At 43.8% G+C, this 14,781-nt stretch overlaps 6 protein-coding genes across 8 annotated transcripts; 4 read left to right on the forward strand and 2 right to left on the reverse strand.

Annotated features, from left to right (window-relative positions):
• The first annotated feature begins 246 nt into the window (after positions 1 to 246).
• On the forward strand, positions 247 to 3,242 carry nom (numerous disordered muscles). 3 transcript variants are annotated; one of them, XM_070216895.1, is made up of 5 exons: positions 247 to 408; positions 484 to 1,010; positions 1,463 to 1,711; positions 1,767 to 1,884; positions 2,729 to 3,021. In XM_070216895.1, exons 1-5 carry the CDS (start codon positions 289 to 291, stop codon positions 2,801 to 2,803), a joined length of 1,089 nt encoding a protein of 362 aa, XP_070072996.1. In that variant the 5' UTR covers positions 247 to 288; the 3' UTR covers positions 2,804 to 3,021. The 3 variants fall into 3 exon arrangements, with proteins under 3 accessions (XP_070072996.1, XP_070072997.1, XP_017014555.2); XM_070216896.1 differs by lacking the exon at positions 2,729 to 3,021 and adding an exon at positions 3,146 to 3,242 and having other exon boundaries at positions 248 to 408; XM_017159066.3 differs by having other exon boundaries at positions 250 to 408; positions 1,767 to 3,021.
• Positions 3,172 to 4,363, forward strand: ouib (ouija board). The gene is made up of 3 exons (XM_017159082.3): positions 3,172 to 3,310; positions 3,366 to 3,820; positions 3,881 to 4,363. Exons 1-3 carry the CDS (start codon positions 3,191 to 3,193, stop codon positions 4,233 to 4,235), a joined length of 930 nt encoding a protein of 309 aa, XP_017014571.2. The 5' UTR covers positions 3,172 to 3,190; the 3' UTR covers positions 4,236 to 4,363.
• Positions 4,364 to 4,849: 486 nt separating this feature from the next.
• LOC108068605 (transcription factor Ouib) lies at positions 4,850 to 6,351 on the forward strand. The gene is made up of 4 exons (XM_017158275.3): positions 4,850 to 5,050; positions 5,108 to 5,661; positions 5,720 to 5,965; positions 6,023 to 6,351. The coding sequence occupies exons 1-4, from the start codon at positions 4,931 to 4,933 to the stop codon at positions 6,276 to 6,278; spliced, it is 1,176 nt and encodes a 391-aa protein (XP_017013764.2). The 5' UTR covers positions 4,850 to 4,930; the 3' UTR covers positions 6,279 to 6,351.
• Positions 6,352 to 6,372: 21 nt separating this feature from the next.
• Positions 6,373 to 7,666, reverse strand: ranshi. The gene is made up of 4 exons (XM_017158288.3): positions 7,491 to 7,666; positions 6,881 to 7,434; positions 6,578 to 6,823; positions 6,373 to 6,518 (listed from the first exon to the last, which is right to left on the reverse strand). The coding sequence occupies exons 1-4, from the start codon at positions 7,608 to 7,610 to the stop codon at positions 6,410 to 6,412; spliced, it is 1,029 nt and encodes a 342-aa protein (XP_017013777.2). The 5' UTR covers positions 7,611 to 7,666; the 3' UTR covers positions 6,373 to 6,409.
• Positions 7,667 to 7,742: 76 nt separating this feature from the next.
• On the reverse strand, positions 7,743 to 10,241 carry M1BP (Motif 1 Binding Protein). The gene is made up of 4 exons (XM_017159157.3): positions 9,998 to 10,241; positions 9,226 to 9,941; positions 8,922 to 9,167; positions 7,743 to 8,059 (listed from the first exon to the last, which is right to left on the reverse strand). The coding sequence occupies exons 1-4, from the start codon at positions 10,136 to 10,138 to the stop codon at positions 7,894 to 7,896; spliced, it is 1,269 nt and encodes a 422-aa protein (XP_017014646.1). The 5' UTR covers positions 10,139 to 10,241; the 3' UTR covers positions 7,743 to 7,893.
• A 247-nt stretch (positions 10,242 to 10,488) lies between these two features.
• LOC108068840 (VPS35 endosomal protein sorting factor-like) lies at positions 10,489 to 14,737 on the forward strand. The gene is made up of 12 exons (XM_017158663.3): positions 10,489 to 10,713; positions 10,780 to 10,870; positions 10,940 to 11,053; positions 11,108 to 11,279; positions 11,338 to 11,993; positions 12,050 to 12,216; positions 12,274 to 12,556; positions 12,613 to 12,923; positions 12,987 to 13,318; positions 13,377 to 13,685; positions 14,098 to 14,366; positions 14,424 to 14,737. The coding sequence occupies exons 1-12, from the start codon at positions 10,697 to 10,699 to the stop codon at positions 14,529 to 14,531; spliced, it is 2,829 nt and encodes a 942-aa protein (XP_017014152.2). The 5' UTR covers positions 10,489 to 10,696; the 3' UTR covers positions 14,532 to 14,737.
• The last annotated feature ends 44 nt before the right edge of the window (positions 14,738 to 14,781 follow it).

Here is a 14,781-nt window from a genome sequence, read left to right on the forward strand (position 1 = left end):
TATTTCTTACATTTTAATATAAATATGTACCGTTATAAAGGCAGTTTTCTCGTTTTGTTGTCCCTTTGTTAAATTTAAACTACAGCTTAAGCCTTAAAAGCTTACTTTAAATTTAACTGGCGGAGGATAAAGCGGCCCTAATCAGTGCCTCAAACCTTGGCGCGCACTTTTGAATTAAAGGGCTGCCCTTTATCGTTTTACAATACTGGTTGTGCGTGCGCTTCGTGGTGAATGGACGTCGGCAGCAACCAGTTTTTTACTTTATTTGTTTTGAATTAGCAGCGTGAGATGTTGATAAATGTGTGCCGAGTTTGCGGCCGGAGTAGGCTCTGCCCCAAGGCCGTGCAGCTCTTCCAGCCCGGCAGACAGGACACCCTGCGCCGCATCCAACTAATCACCGGAATTCGCGTAAGATTCTGCCAAGAACTGTGTATAAATAGATCGCGCAATTTACGAATGAGCATTGCCCTTTTCATCGTGCAGCTTCAGCAGCTTCCCAATGCGCCGGACATGGTGTGCTTCTGCTGTCAGACGGACCTAAACTCGGCCATGATGTTCCGGAGGCAGTGCATCTTGGAGCAGAAGAAGTGGGTGCCGGCGGAGAAGGCCGAAAAGAAGGAAGAGCCAAAGGAGGAACCAAAGGAGGAGCCAAAGGAAACTGTTCCCCCAAAGAGAAAGTACCAGCGACGCAATTTGCGATCTATGATGCCGGTTGAGGTCGTGGACATTGTCATATCAACCGAGAATAAGCCTTCAGAGGAAGCCACTGGCGGTGACGATGAGTTCGACCAGCCAGTGGAGATCTCCGGGGAACCAGAGACCTCGGAAGACGCTGTTAACCTTTTGGAAATCGACATAAAGGAAGAGGCCGAGGAGGATTTGGAATCGGAGTACAAACTACCCAGAGTTCAACTGCACAAGTGCGACACATGTGGAGTCATCAGAAATAGCAAATCATCTTTAGACAGACACCAGTTTGAGCACACCGGCGAAAGACCCTTTGCCTGCAAGTAGGTGTTACATAATACCTGACCCACCAAATCTATAGATCTTCAAATGTTTTCATTCAATTTTTGTCCGTCCGTATGAACGCTGAGATCTCGGAAACTACAAAAGCTAGAAGGTTGAGATTTTCCACACATATTCTTGGGCTTCCTACGCAGTGCAAGTTTATTTCAGCCGAGCGCCACGCCTCCTCTAACGCCCACTAACGATTTTAAAATGTGTCTGGCAATGTGTGTCTGCAATTTTGTTGTGTATATTTATACCTATCGAAATGTAGAAGACATTTTTCAAATCGGACCATTCAATAAGAAGTTATATTTATACCTATCGAAATGTAGAAGACATTTTTCAAATCGGACCATTCAATAAGAAGTTATACGCAATCAAAAAAATATATATACTTTAGCGTTCTCTCTTGTTATATGTTAATTATAATTAACACAATTATGTTTTCCAGGGAGTGCCCCAAGACCTTTTTGGCAAAGAGTGAACTCAAGGCCCACAATCTCACCCATCACACCGAGGATCCTCCGTTTGCCTGTCGCTACTGCGATCGTCGCTACTTCTCCACCGTCGGGCGGAAAAAGCACGAGAGGGTCCACACCAACGAGCGACCCTTTGTGTGCGACCAGTGCGGCAAGGCCTTTACGCGCACCTGCATTTTGAAGGCCCACATGGAGTCCCACAGGATTTTCAAGAAGTTCAGGTACTCTCCATTTAGTGAAAATTTAGCTAAGCAATATATTGTTTCCCCTTTTCAGCTGCGATGTCTGCGATCGGTCGTTCAGTTTGAAGAAACACCTGGTCACCCACTTCATCTCTAACACGCACAAGCAAAATGCTGAAATGGCTACATCGTCGTCGGAATCTATGTCTATGGTCAGTTTTGAAACCGATGAAACCTGGTCCCAAAGCACCCAAGTAACTAGTCCCATCGACGAGGAAGAAGTTCAGTCCCAATTAGAAATTTTGTGTCACGAAACTTAACTCAGATCATGATACCATTGGGTTAATCAATAGGAAAACCAAAAAAAGAGACTCGCAAAAGAAAATATGAAATCTGCACAAATTGGATATATTTTTAAATTGTAGAAAGAAGAATTCCATTTAGTCAGCCAGTTCAGTCCCAATTTGAAAGTTTGTGTCACGAAACTTAACTTAGATCAAGATACCGTAGAGTTAGTCAATGGAAAAACATAAAAAAAGACACTCACAAAAAAAAAATTTTAAATTTGCACAAATTGGATATATTTTTAAATTGTAGAAAGATTAATTCAATTACATACACAATAGCCATAACTTTCCAAAGAATTTTAAGCTGCCTAAAATTAACTTTTGAAATCATTTAGCATAGAGTGGCCCCATAACTTAAATATCACAAATGTGCCTATGTCATCTGAGACATATAAATACGGCTTGAATACGTCTTTTTGCTTTACAAAAATCTCCCTAAATTGTTGCAACACCTCAATTGTTGATATCAAACCTTTATCGTTAGATAAACGGAAACTTAAAATTATAATCTCAAAAATACTATTTTTAACTGATGAAAATCAAATGTGAAAGTGGTTGAAATTGATTACCACCAAGTTATAATTATCCCTAAAAAAACCTACAAAACTTAAAAGCTTTGTACAATATCAAGTAGTCTTCCAAAAATCTCAGTTTCATGTATTATGTAGAACCAGTTATTTTTAACACAAAATCTTCCAATTGTTAATAGGGCTTAGAGGGCAGACCGCAGGATACAAAGTACGACCGAAAGATACAAAAGTATTTAAAGATACAAGCAAGGTAATAACATATTTTAGACCAACATTTTACATGCAATAATTTTTCTTATATTAACATTTTAAAAGTAATCTGTTTGTTGTTTTACTTAGCCTTACAACCTAATTTTATTTGGACCGAAACTTTATTGGCCTTGCTTATTTTAACCTTCTAGATGATACTTTTGTTTATTGTAATGCTTCTTGCTCGTTTACTTATTATTTAACATAAGTTTTACTATTTTTAGACCGTTTCTTATACTTTACTTTTTTCAATAAAGTTACAAATTTATTTTTCAAACCCCCCAATTTGCCGTCTTGAATACATTAAACCCGTTTTCATGTGGCGCAGCTGATCTATTCTGTAACAGATCAATATGCAATTGTATTTCAATCAGTCGAGCTGAGGAAACAAGATGCTGAGCAACGTATGCAGAGTGTGCGGAAGGCAGAAGATCTGCGAGAGGAGTCTGAATCTGTTTGATTTGGTCAACCGAAAATATCTCAAGCACTTGCACATGATAACCGGACTAAGGGTAAGCTAAAAGTGACTGTAAGAAATAAAATTAAATAATAAGTTTTGAACACAAGTTGGTGGCACTGGATAATGTTCCTGGTTTTATGTGCCTCTGCTGCCAGTCGGAACTCAGATCGGCATTGGCATTCCGTAAGCTGTGCATCAAGACCCAGAAAAAATGGCTGAGCATCGAGGAAGACTCCTCGTCGGATGAAGAATCGGATGAATGTGCTACAGTCAGCAGTTTTAGGGAAACCAAAGATGACAAAGTGCTGGAAGAAACGTTTCAAGTACTGATTGAAGAGGAGCCCGAGGAACCAGAGGAGTCGCAATTTTTATCGGATTGTATTCCGAATAAAGAAATAGATGAGACCGCCGTGCCTCCCCGAAAGATTCTGAGAACTACGAGGAAACCCAAGACCGACGATCAGATTTACATATGCAAGCTGTGCGGTACTCAGGCCACCTCAAAAACAGTTTACCAGCGGCACATGAAGAAACACACGGGCGATCGACCTTTTGGCTGCCAGTAAGCCTCGATCACGGATTGAAATTCTAGATCTTTATGCTAATTTTGTATATTTTTCAGGGACTGTGAAGCCAGGTTTCTCACTGCCGCTGAACTTCGTGCCCATCTCCGTGTCCACAGCGGCGAGCAACCGTTTGCCTGCCGCTTCTGCGAGAAGAGGTATGTCAGCTACATGGGACGGGTGAATCACGAGAGGATTCACACCAACGAGCGACCCTATGTCTGCGAAGAGTGTGGCAAGAAGTTCACCACTGCCTACGTCCTCAAGAACCACATGGTCATCCACACGGGCGAGAGGCAATTCCGGTGCGACCCTTGCGATCGCTTCTTCCAGAGAAAGTCGCACCTTGTCACGCACTTCCGGTCGATGATGCACCTCCAAAAAGTGAAAAGTCAGGAGACGAAAACCACTTGAGCTGGAGGAATCACCCATTTTAGAAGTATATTTTCAATGATTTCAGAGATGAAGAAGTCACTGAAGAATGAAATGGTATCTATAAAGACTTTTTTTGTGCAATTTCTACAAGCAAATTATAAATTTTTTATGTTCCATCGATTCTGCCATTTAGATTTTAGTTATTTTTTACTTTTTTCACTCATTGCTCATCTTTGTCTGAAAATAAAGTTCCAAATCATCACTATCTAAATAAAAGGAAACTTATCTTATTTACTTTGGTGCATAAATAAAAGTCCATCTTACTTAAGTACATAGTGAAGATTTGAAACCAAATCTTTGGACAGAGATATTTAACAAACAATATGGTCATTGAACTTCGTATTTTCAATAAACTAAGTGTATATTAACTAATTGAAATGATTATAAAACACTCGAGCAAATAAATGGATAAAAAATTTTTATTTAGTGAACAATTAAAGGGTTTCTCTTACAACATTTTAAAATCCAAGAGATTTATTATATATGTTAAATTTAAACGTTGTTTTAAACTAGTAGCTGCCGTTATTTAATTACGGTTACTAGGCAGTGTTGCAAAACGACTCCAGTGTAGTATAAAATCCGAGTGATTCGTGGTAACTGCCAAATTTGTTTTGTGTGGCTGTCAATGTTTACAATTGGGAATTTATCAATTTATTTTTTAATAACCTGGGAAAATGCTCCAAAATGTGTGCCGCGTGTGTGCCAGCAGCACGGATAGCTCGAATTCGATGAAACTATTCAACAATGGTGCTCGAAAGGTCCTGCAACAAATCAATTTACTCACCGGCGTTCTGGTAGGCACATGAAAAAAGCTAATTACTCCTAATTTAAATGGTTTATTTATGCGACAGCTGCAATGTGAGCCCCACTTGCCCGACTGGATGTGTGAAGCCTGCCAATCGGATCTGCAGGGCGCCATATCCTTCCGAGATCGCTGCCTGAGCAGCCAGAAGATCTTCGCGGAATCGGTGGCCAGGAGCGGAGAAGCCACATCCCGCTCCTCACTTCGTCGCAGTGCCCGCTCCCAAAGAGGAGCTACTCGCCATGAGGAGCCCGCCTCGAATAGCCCACCCAGTCCCCTGGAGATCATGATCAAGCTGGAGAGCCTGAGCAATGGGGACGAGGAAGACGATGGCATCGATCACCTGGACTCCTGCAATGAGGCCGACATGGAGTTGGCCATCAAAGAGATGTCCTCCTCCACCGAGGACGATGGGCCCGCCTCACCGGTTCGGGTGAAGAGAACGATGCGTCGGGGACTTAAGAAATCCGGGAAAAGTGAAAAGCGCCCCAAGGTTTCGCTACCCGTTTTCTTTTGCGATCAGTGTGGCAACAACATTACGGGAAAGTCCTCCTTCGATCGTCATCTGCGCAAGCACAGCGGCATTAGACCCTTTCAGTGCGAGTAAGAAATAATAATAATTCACTTGATCTCTTATATTGTAAAATTGTAATACTTTTAGGCTGTGCCCCGCCCGCTTCCTTTCCTCCGGCGAGCTGAAGGGACACCAGGTGATGCACACCGGGGATCGCAAGTTCCAGTGCCGCTACTGCGAACGCACCTACGTCAACTACAGCGGTCGCCTGCGGCACGAGCGGACCCACACGAATGATCGACCCTTTGTTTGTGCCCAGTGCGGCAAGAGTTTCACCAACTCGTACATCCTCAAGAACCACATGCTCATCCATACGGGCGAGCGTCTGTTCAGGCTAGTAAATGATTCATTGTTGCTCGAGTATATGATTGTTCGAACGAACTCCAACAGGTGTGAGCTGTGCCATCGGTCCTTTGCGCGACCCACCCACTTGAAGACCCACTACCGCTCGAATACACACAAGCACAACGTGGAGAAGGCGAAGACGGAGTCGGGGGAAATTCAACTGCCACAGACGGAAAAGCAGCCGCAAGCGGAAGCTGTTGGCTTTACGATAGAAGTGCCTATGCCCGCGGAGCAGGAGCAGGATGAGTCATTGGATCTTGCGGCTCTGGGAACATCCTCTCTAATGTATAGTACAAATTAGATCACTAACGACTAAAACTCATCCTTAAAAAGCCAAATATAGTGTAAATACATTTTATATTGATTTATTTTAATATTAGTCTTATAAAAATAGGTTTTTAATTAATGTTAGAGCCCGAACTGTAGAACTTCTTATGTGAATTCTTCCGAATCATTCAGCATGTTGCGTTTGTGGGCATTTGAACGATAGTGAGTCATGAGGTGTGTATCGCGACTGAAGGACTTGTCGCAGAGGTTGCACCTGTAAAGTGATTAGTAAATTAATAAATTGTATTCCCTTTATAGAGATCCCCCTCTCACCTAAAAGCCCGCTCGCCGGTGTGCACCAGCATGTGGTTCTTCAGAATGTAGGCAGTTGTGAAGGCGCTCTTGCACTCCTTGCAGGCAAAGGGCCGCTCGTTCGTGTGGGTCCGCTCGTGCTTCAGCCGAGTGCTGTAGTCCGAGAAGCTGCGGGAACAGTGACGGCACTTGAAGGGCTTTTCCCCGGTGTGTTTGCGAGTGTGGCGCTTCAATTCCGCCGGCGTACAGAAGCGATCCAGGCAGAAACTACAAGGAAAAGTATTACTTATTATCTTAAATAGGATCAGAGTGTTCAACACCTACTTGCATTCAAACTCCTTGACGCCGCGATGCCGCTTGCAATGCAGTTCGAAGGCCATTCGTCCTTTGACATGATTTCCGCACTCCTCGCAAACGAAGGTCCCAGTGGAGTCGCAGAATTTCCTACGTTTCCTTCTTGTTTTCGACTTCTCAGGTGAGTTTTTGAGTTCTGGACCTTCGACCACATCTTCATCGCTTTCGTAAATGAGGTAATCCACATCACGATAATCTACATCGTCTTTAGTCGCTTCCTCGTCGATTTCCGATTCGCTGAGGATGTCTTCCACTTTATAACAGTCCCTTTCATTGGGTTCTATATTGACATTGTCCATTCGCTCGATTTCAATACTGATCTGAGGCTCTTCCAGGTGCTCCTCGGGCTCCAAGATCATTTTCGGCGACTCCCGCGGGCTTTTGATGAACTCTTCTTCTTCGTCCAGCGATGCGAGGAGCTCCCTTTCCACCTCCAAGCAGCGTTCCCGAAAGGATATGCCTTGTTCCACTTGAGATTGACAGGCTAAACATATCAGATTCGGCAAAGTGGTACAGTTTTCCAACTTTAAGAAAACAACTATGGTATAAACAAGATCGGTAAACAATAATATCCTCTTACCGAAGCCCCAGTTAGTAATTTGATGTGCTCCAGCGTGGTTTCATTGTGCTTATCAAATATATTCAAAGATCTCTCATTAGTTATGCCTTTCCCACAAGTTCGGCACACTTTGGGTTTCATTTTCCAGCCGCTAAAACAATTTAAATGAATTGCCTCGCAAACTATTGTAAACAACGCTAGTTTCAATCAGCTGTTTGCATTTGCCATTCACAGGGAAGCGGCAGTGACGGGGGTTAAATAATTACACTGTACTTGGGATTTGAAGCTTGGATTTATTATTATTCAAGATTAAGTTCTATTACAATTTGTATGTTTTCATATTTCGCAGAAATGCTCCTTGGCTGTGCGCCATTGTCGTTCTTGCATCGCTTATAATTGCTATATATATATTTATGGGCCAGCCTTAGATGTGCAGGCTGTCCTCCTCCTCCTCCTTGAGTTCCCGCTTCTGCTCCTGCTCCAGGACCTGCTTCATCTCGGCCTTCTCTAGGTGCCGCTTGTGGACGCCAGACCGGAAGTGGGTGCTCAGGTGGGTGGGCAGCATGAAGGACTTGTCGCACAGCTCGCACCTGAAAGGGAATTGACATTATCAGTTAGTCTGGGGAATGGTTCTTAAAGCTAATTTTTTAGACTGTTGTTTAGAAACTTTTTTATTGAATTTTTTATTCAACTTCTATAAATATTACTCTTTTAAGGAGAAGTATTAAAATGAAACTGAAACTAAAAACTCAGTGTACAATTTACAATAAGAATATTGCATTATTCGAGCTTAGAGATTTTTATCAGGGACCCTAATCATTATAAGTGATATAATAAAAATCAATATTTAATGATTATTTATTGATTTTTATAAAGTACAATATATTCTTTCTCAAAAGTTTCTTTGGAAAATGTTTACGCAACATTACAAAGTGAACCTCGACAAACCCAAAAAAAAACAATTTTTAGATTTGAAAAAGCTTAAAACATCATTTTTTATATATATGGAAGATATTGCACTTTGAGCGATATTTTGAGCGAAAAAATAACGCTCAAAAAATAATCATTATATTTTTTTCGCTCACAATTATAATTATTCTTTGAGCGATTGAAAAAAACTCAACAAATAATTATTAAAATGGAGTAAAATGAATAAAAATCAAGAAGTAAAAAATCATTGCGGATAAATATCATTAAAATAGTAGCCGATTGGTATAATTCGTTTGCTCATAAGGCTTTTCCAAGAGGATGGTGGAGAGGATGCAAACAAACAGCAAAATACATCGATAATCATTTTTTACGGTCCCTGATTTTTATAATAAAAAGCCCTTATGTAATGAGTTAATTTTTTCGAATCCGTATAACTATTCGTATGATCCTCTTAAAGCAAATAAAATCGGAAACACAGTTTCTCCCTAGGGTATAGTTGTCTAAAATGCCCCACCAACTCACCTGTAGGCCCGCTCGCCGGAATGTATCAGCATGTGGTTCTTGAGGATGTAGCCGGTGGTGAAGGCCTTGCCGCAGGTGCCGCAGACGTAGGGGCGCTCGTTGGTGTGGGTGCGCTCGTGCTTCACCCGGGTGGTGTAGTCGGTGAAGCATCGCCCGCAGTACTGGCAGGCAAACGGACGCTCTCCGGTGTGCTTGCGCATGTGGCGTTTCAGCTCGGAAGTGGTACAGAAGCGCGACTGGCACAGCCTGCAAAGGAAACCATTTAATCAGACTATACTTCAATAAGGAAAGCGGATGCACTTACTCGCAGCCAAACTGCTTGTCGCCGCGATGACGTCGACAGTGGAGCTCGAAGGCCATGCGACCCTTGATGTGGTTGCCGCACTGCTCGCAGATGTACACTCCCCCGGTGCCGCGACGACGCGGATCATCTGTGCGCGGCTTGGGCTTCGGCGGCAGACTGCACTTCTTGACCACAATGTTCTCGTGCTCGTACTCATCGTCCAGCACGTTGTCCAGCACGGCTACCTCGTCGTCGGAATCGTAGACATACTGATCGTTGACATCGCCCACAATCAGCTCGGTATCCTCGTCCAGCTCCAAGTGCTGCTGCTCCTCGTCCTCGGCCATGATCGACTCGTACTCGGCCTCCTCGATCAGCGAGGCTCCGTCATCCTCGCCGCCGCCGGCATGGCCCTCGGCCACCTCGAAGTAGGCGTTCTCGTACTCCACCTTGGTGTCGTCGATCTCCTCCTTGGGCTCCTCCAGCACGATTTCCTGGTAGGTGGCATAGACCTCCTCGTCGTCCGGCTGCTGGAACTTCTTCACCGTCTGGGCCAGCTCCTCGCCCATGACGGCGGCGCGATAGAAGGGAGAGATGCCCTGCAGCTGCTCCTCGGTCAATCCGACGAGCAGCTCCCGCTGGGCGGCAATGCAGCGCTCCCGCAGCTTGATGGCCGCGGCCAGTTCCATGCTGCAGCACTCGCAAATCTGATCCGGCAGGCAGCCGTAGTTCTCCAGCTGAAAATCGATCTATTATCATAACAATCCCCGAAATTGGACAGTGGAAAATTTACCCGAAGGCCTGTGAGCGTCTCAATGTTGTCGATCATCTTTGTGTTGGTCCGCTCGAATATCTTCGGCGATCGCTTGTTGCTCGCGTACTTTCCGCACACGCGGCACGTGCTCTTCAGGTGTTTCAGCGCTGACTTGGACATTTTTAAATTCGCAATCCAAAATTAAATCGCTTTTTAAGACAATTGTGAACACAAAAAATAAAACGCGTCGCTTGTCAACTGCATTTGCCATTCACTCGGTGGTTCCGCTGTTACATGTTGCCATTCGCAGGGAAGCAACGCATGTGCAAGGGCGCAGTTTCGGGGGGTTGAAATGTGAGATTGGGGGAAATGTTAAATTAATTATATTTAATTTAGCACTTTCTTAATTGCAACCATTCCATTATAACTACATTATGCATTTATCATTTATTTATTTCACTTGTTTATGTAAATCAATACAAATTTTAGTGTTTCTGCGCAATAATAAAAATAAAGTAATTTGATAATTAAAACATGTAAACAATATTCTTGTATATGCTCAAAAGTTTTATATTATTTAACAAATTCTGACCACGAAATAAGTAAAATTTAGCTGCTCTATAAAATTACCCCCCAATAAGTACAGTTTCCCTCCCGCCGTCCCCCTCTTCATTTTCTGACGACGCCCATGCTCCGCGAACAGCTGTCAGGAATGCCGACAACAACAACCACGACGCTATGGCGAACTTGGAATGGTGCTTTATTTATTTTCCCCCGAAAATAAACAAATAAGAATTGATAAATATTGCATCTGATTGCAGGGTGTGCGTGCCGCGATGCTACGAGGTCCGAAAGAACCGCCTGGCCGGCCAGGCCGCACTGGATCATCCGCTGAAGCAGCAATCGGTGACGGTGAGTAAAAGATACAACGCCCCTATCTTTAAAGTACTTGAAATTTAAGTACGAACCAATCTTCTCCAGGTCGTGGACAGCAATCCCTTGAGCCGGGCTCTGGAGGGCACCGATCCGCTGTCGCAGTTTGCCCGCCAGGATGAGGAGCTCAACGATCCACTCAGCCAAATTGCCAGCGAATTCGTAGGTAAACTTGCGCCCTAGAAAGAAACATGACTAAGCGATTCGCATCCGTAGGATCTCAAGACGAAACGTCGCGAGCGGGACCGAACGGAGCCGGAGGACAACACGCTGCAGTGGAGCAGCCGGCGACTGGGCATCCTCAACCGCTTCACCACCAACGAGAAGCTATCGCTCTCCACCAGCTTCCTGGTGGCATCCGGAAGTTTGGACGGCGGCAGCGAAAGCAGTAAGTCTGGCTAGGATTCTATGTATTTACTGTTACCAAATCTTGATTCCTATCTTAGTCAAAGCGCAGACCGTGGTGGCCGACAAGACAAAGTACCGCCTGGAGCAGCTGGATCACTTCGACGATGGCAGCATGCGCCACATGATGGATCTCACGCAGCAGGAGTACATCCAGCGGTTCGAGCAGCTCAAGCAGGAGCTCATCCAGTCCTGGCACAACGATCAGCGGGTGAAGGCGCTGAAGATAGCCATTCAGTGTGCCAAGATGCTGGCGGACACCACGGTGCTGCAGTTCTATCCCAGCCAGTATGTGCTCATCACGGACATTCTGGATGTTTTCGGCAAGTTGGTATACGATCGATTGCGGGCCAAGGCCTCGGGAGATCCCGCAGCTTCGGCGAGCACACTGGAGCGGGAACGGGAGGCTGCCCGGGATACGTGCCAGAATTGGTTCTACAAGATCGCCTCTATTCGGGAGTTGCTGCCGCGTCTTTACTTGGAGTTGTCTATATTCCGGTGCTATGAGTTCCTGTCATCCTCTCGCGAGGAGTACGAGCGAATATTGCAGCGGCTTACCCATCAATTGAGGGGCATAGCCGATCCCTTGGTCTCCAGCTATGCTCGCTGCTACTTGGTGCGGATGGGCGTGACCCTGACGCCCAGTAAAACGTACATCAGGGAGAACTTTAGTGATCTGTTTGTAATTTATCCGCAGGTGAGTGCGAGGAACATTAAACAGACTACCTGTAATAATAAAATATTTGTCTAAAGATATTTCGCTTTGTGGCCCGCTTCAACCTGCATCCAGAGATCGTCACCTCTAGCTCCTACCTACAGCTATATGCCCCAGCCTTTGACTATATGCTGCTTTGCCTGGTTCACAAATGCGAGCTCCACACGCAGGACATGCTAAATGAGTGCAAGCAGCTGAAGAATAAGTGAGTAATGTTTTTATAAAACCCAACAGTAATAACTCATACTAAATTCATTCCCAGCGGTGCGATTCTGATGTCCATTCTGTGTTCCTTTAAGTCCGAGTTCATTGCCACAAATGCATTGGAATTCATTGAGCTGATAAATGCTTCTGAAACACCCGGAATCTCCAAGTCCCAGTTGCTCCGCTCACTGGGGAGTTGCGTGAGTAGCTGCGCTCCTCTGCAGGAGCAGCGGGTCTCCTTCCTAAAAGCGGCTTTCGAAACAATTAATAAGCTGACGGATCCCAATGAGTACATAAACTGTGTGGAGACTTGGGCCGTCTTTGTATCCCAGTATTTTACGGTGAGTTCAAGGAAGTGTTTTAGTTTGAGCCTTTAATATTTTATAATTTTTATTAGGTCCATGAGGTCAACCGACTGCTGGGCGAACTGAATGCACGGATGTGTCTGGGCAAAGCCTATGAAAAACACTACTCCCAATTGCAAAACATTTTAACCAGGATAATGCAAAACTATCGCAGCATTGAGCTGCTACTGATACAACCTAATTTCCTGCCCTATTTGGATCTCTTTCAAAAGGAGTCGGTGCGTGTTGAAGTGTGCAAGAACATTCTCAATTTTTACAAACAGAATAGCGAGGAATATACTTGCGACGCTGTCGTCACCAACGCCTTGATGTATCTCGGAAAGATTTTGAACGATTCTGTCAAGTGAGTACTTAAATGGTATACAAATAATATACTTTAAAATAACTAAAACCCTATTTTTGCCAGTGCTCTGTCCGTGGAGGATGAGCGCCGCCAGATTTCCCAGCTCATCAATGTCTTCATTCATAAAGTTCACTTTGGACGCGACTTGGAGCAGCAACTGAGCTTCTATGTGGAGGCCAGGGGTACGTTTAGCAACCTAGATGCGGTCTATGTGACTCTGGTTCATGCGGCCTGCAAATTGGCCACGCGAAATCGTTCCAAGTCAACGGGATTCGTGAAGGCCTGTATCGCCTACTGCTTCATTACTATTCCCAGCATTGGAGCCATCCAGCAGCAAATGAATTTGTATCTGCTCTGCGGTCAACTGGCTTTGCAGCATCTGTGCCTGGGGCAAGGTTAGTATAAGATGAGATAAGCTGACTATTTTAAATTAATATTTTTGTTTAACAACAGCGGATGCTTGCTTCGAGGCCGCATTGCAGTTGGTTAATGAGCTGCCCGCAGCCACCGTGGACTTTGATGGAAAGCCAAGAAGCTTAGAGCGCTTTCTGGTCTCCTACATGTGCAATATGTTGGCCACATTGATCGTGGTGCCGGATAGCCCGGAACAGGGAGTCCTGTACTTCCTTCGCCTGCTGCTGGAGGTGCTGGGCAGACATGAATTCAAAGCGGACAGCACGGCACCGAGTATCATCTATCTGCATTCCCTCGACATGCTCTATGTGCAGAGCCTGGAAAAGTTTCCTTATCATATTAAAGGAGGTAGGATTATATTATTATTATGAACTATGTATATGAGTGATTCTTTGTGAAACGTATCGAGATTTTCTTCAGGGTCTCAAAACGATATCTAAATTTTATGACAGTTTCACATTATTTAAAACGGATTCTTAAAAAAGTTTAAAAAAATCCTTTTGACAGAAGCGAATATATGGCGATGCTATTTTTTTGTTTAATTCATTTATAATTTTAAATTACGTGTGGTAAAAAAAAACCCCAAAAATTATTATTTTTGCCAAGCTTTTAGTTCCAGTGCATAATATAGTCCAAACTTAAAAAAAAAATATTTCATTCGCGGTTTTCTGCAAAACGCCATTTTTAATATTTATAAAAAAATAGTATAATGTTCTATATACATATGTAAAATATATCTAAATTCCATTTTCCATTACAGTGGTGTCCAATGACGATTTGTATGGGCACGATCCTAAGTTCTTGCAGGAGGTTAATAACTTGTGTGCTCAGGTTGTCGATGCCATTCTGCTGCAGCTGAAATCATTGGGAGTTGCCCAACAGCAACGATCGCAAGCTGAGTTAGCCCTGGAACTTTTTCTGAGGATCGTGAGATATGCTGACTTGGAGAGGGAAACTATCGCTCAATTGGCGGTGAATCTATGGCTTCTGGCCAATAAGGCCCAATCACAATTGGATGTAAAGATATTAGTATGTTGAATTTGTTTTACTACCATTGCCATCGAATTATAAGTTTGTCTCTTGCAGCCCCAAACGTTGCGCAGTGTGGAAATCCTGTACAAACAAATTAAGGATGGCTCACCCCCGCAGGCTCAGGCTATTGCCAAACTGCTCCTGCGCATGCGCAACAGCTGAGAAATTAAATTATAAGAACTATAGCTATTCGCTGAGATTATATATTCTTATGTGCATGAATCTTTTACGGATTTATTGCGCAGAACCGCTATCCTGCGTTTGTGCTTTTTCAACCCTAACAAGGAACTGACAAATTTTGTATTACATTTCTGTGCAATTACGAGTATGTTATAACGTTTGAAGACTTGATTAAATTTTGACCTGCAGTTTCGAGATGGTTTTACAGAGATAATAAAAAGCATATTTAGTA

The sequence above is a fragment of the Drosophila takahashii genome, chromosome 3R (genome assembly GCF_030179915.1).
Source record: "Drosophila takahashii strain IR98-3 E-12201 chromosome 3R, DtakHiC1v2, whole genome shotgun sequence".
In the NCBI taxonomy this organism is placed as follows: domain Eukaryota; kingdom Metazoa; phylum Arthropoda; class Insecta; order Diptera; family Drosophilidae; genus Drosophila; species Drosophila takahashii.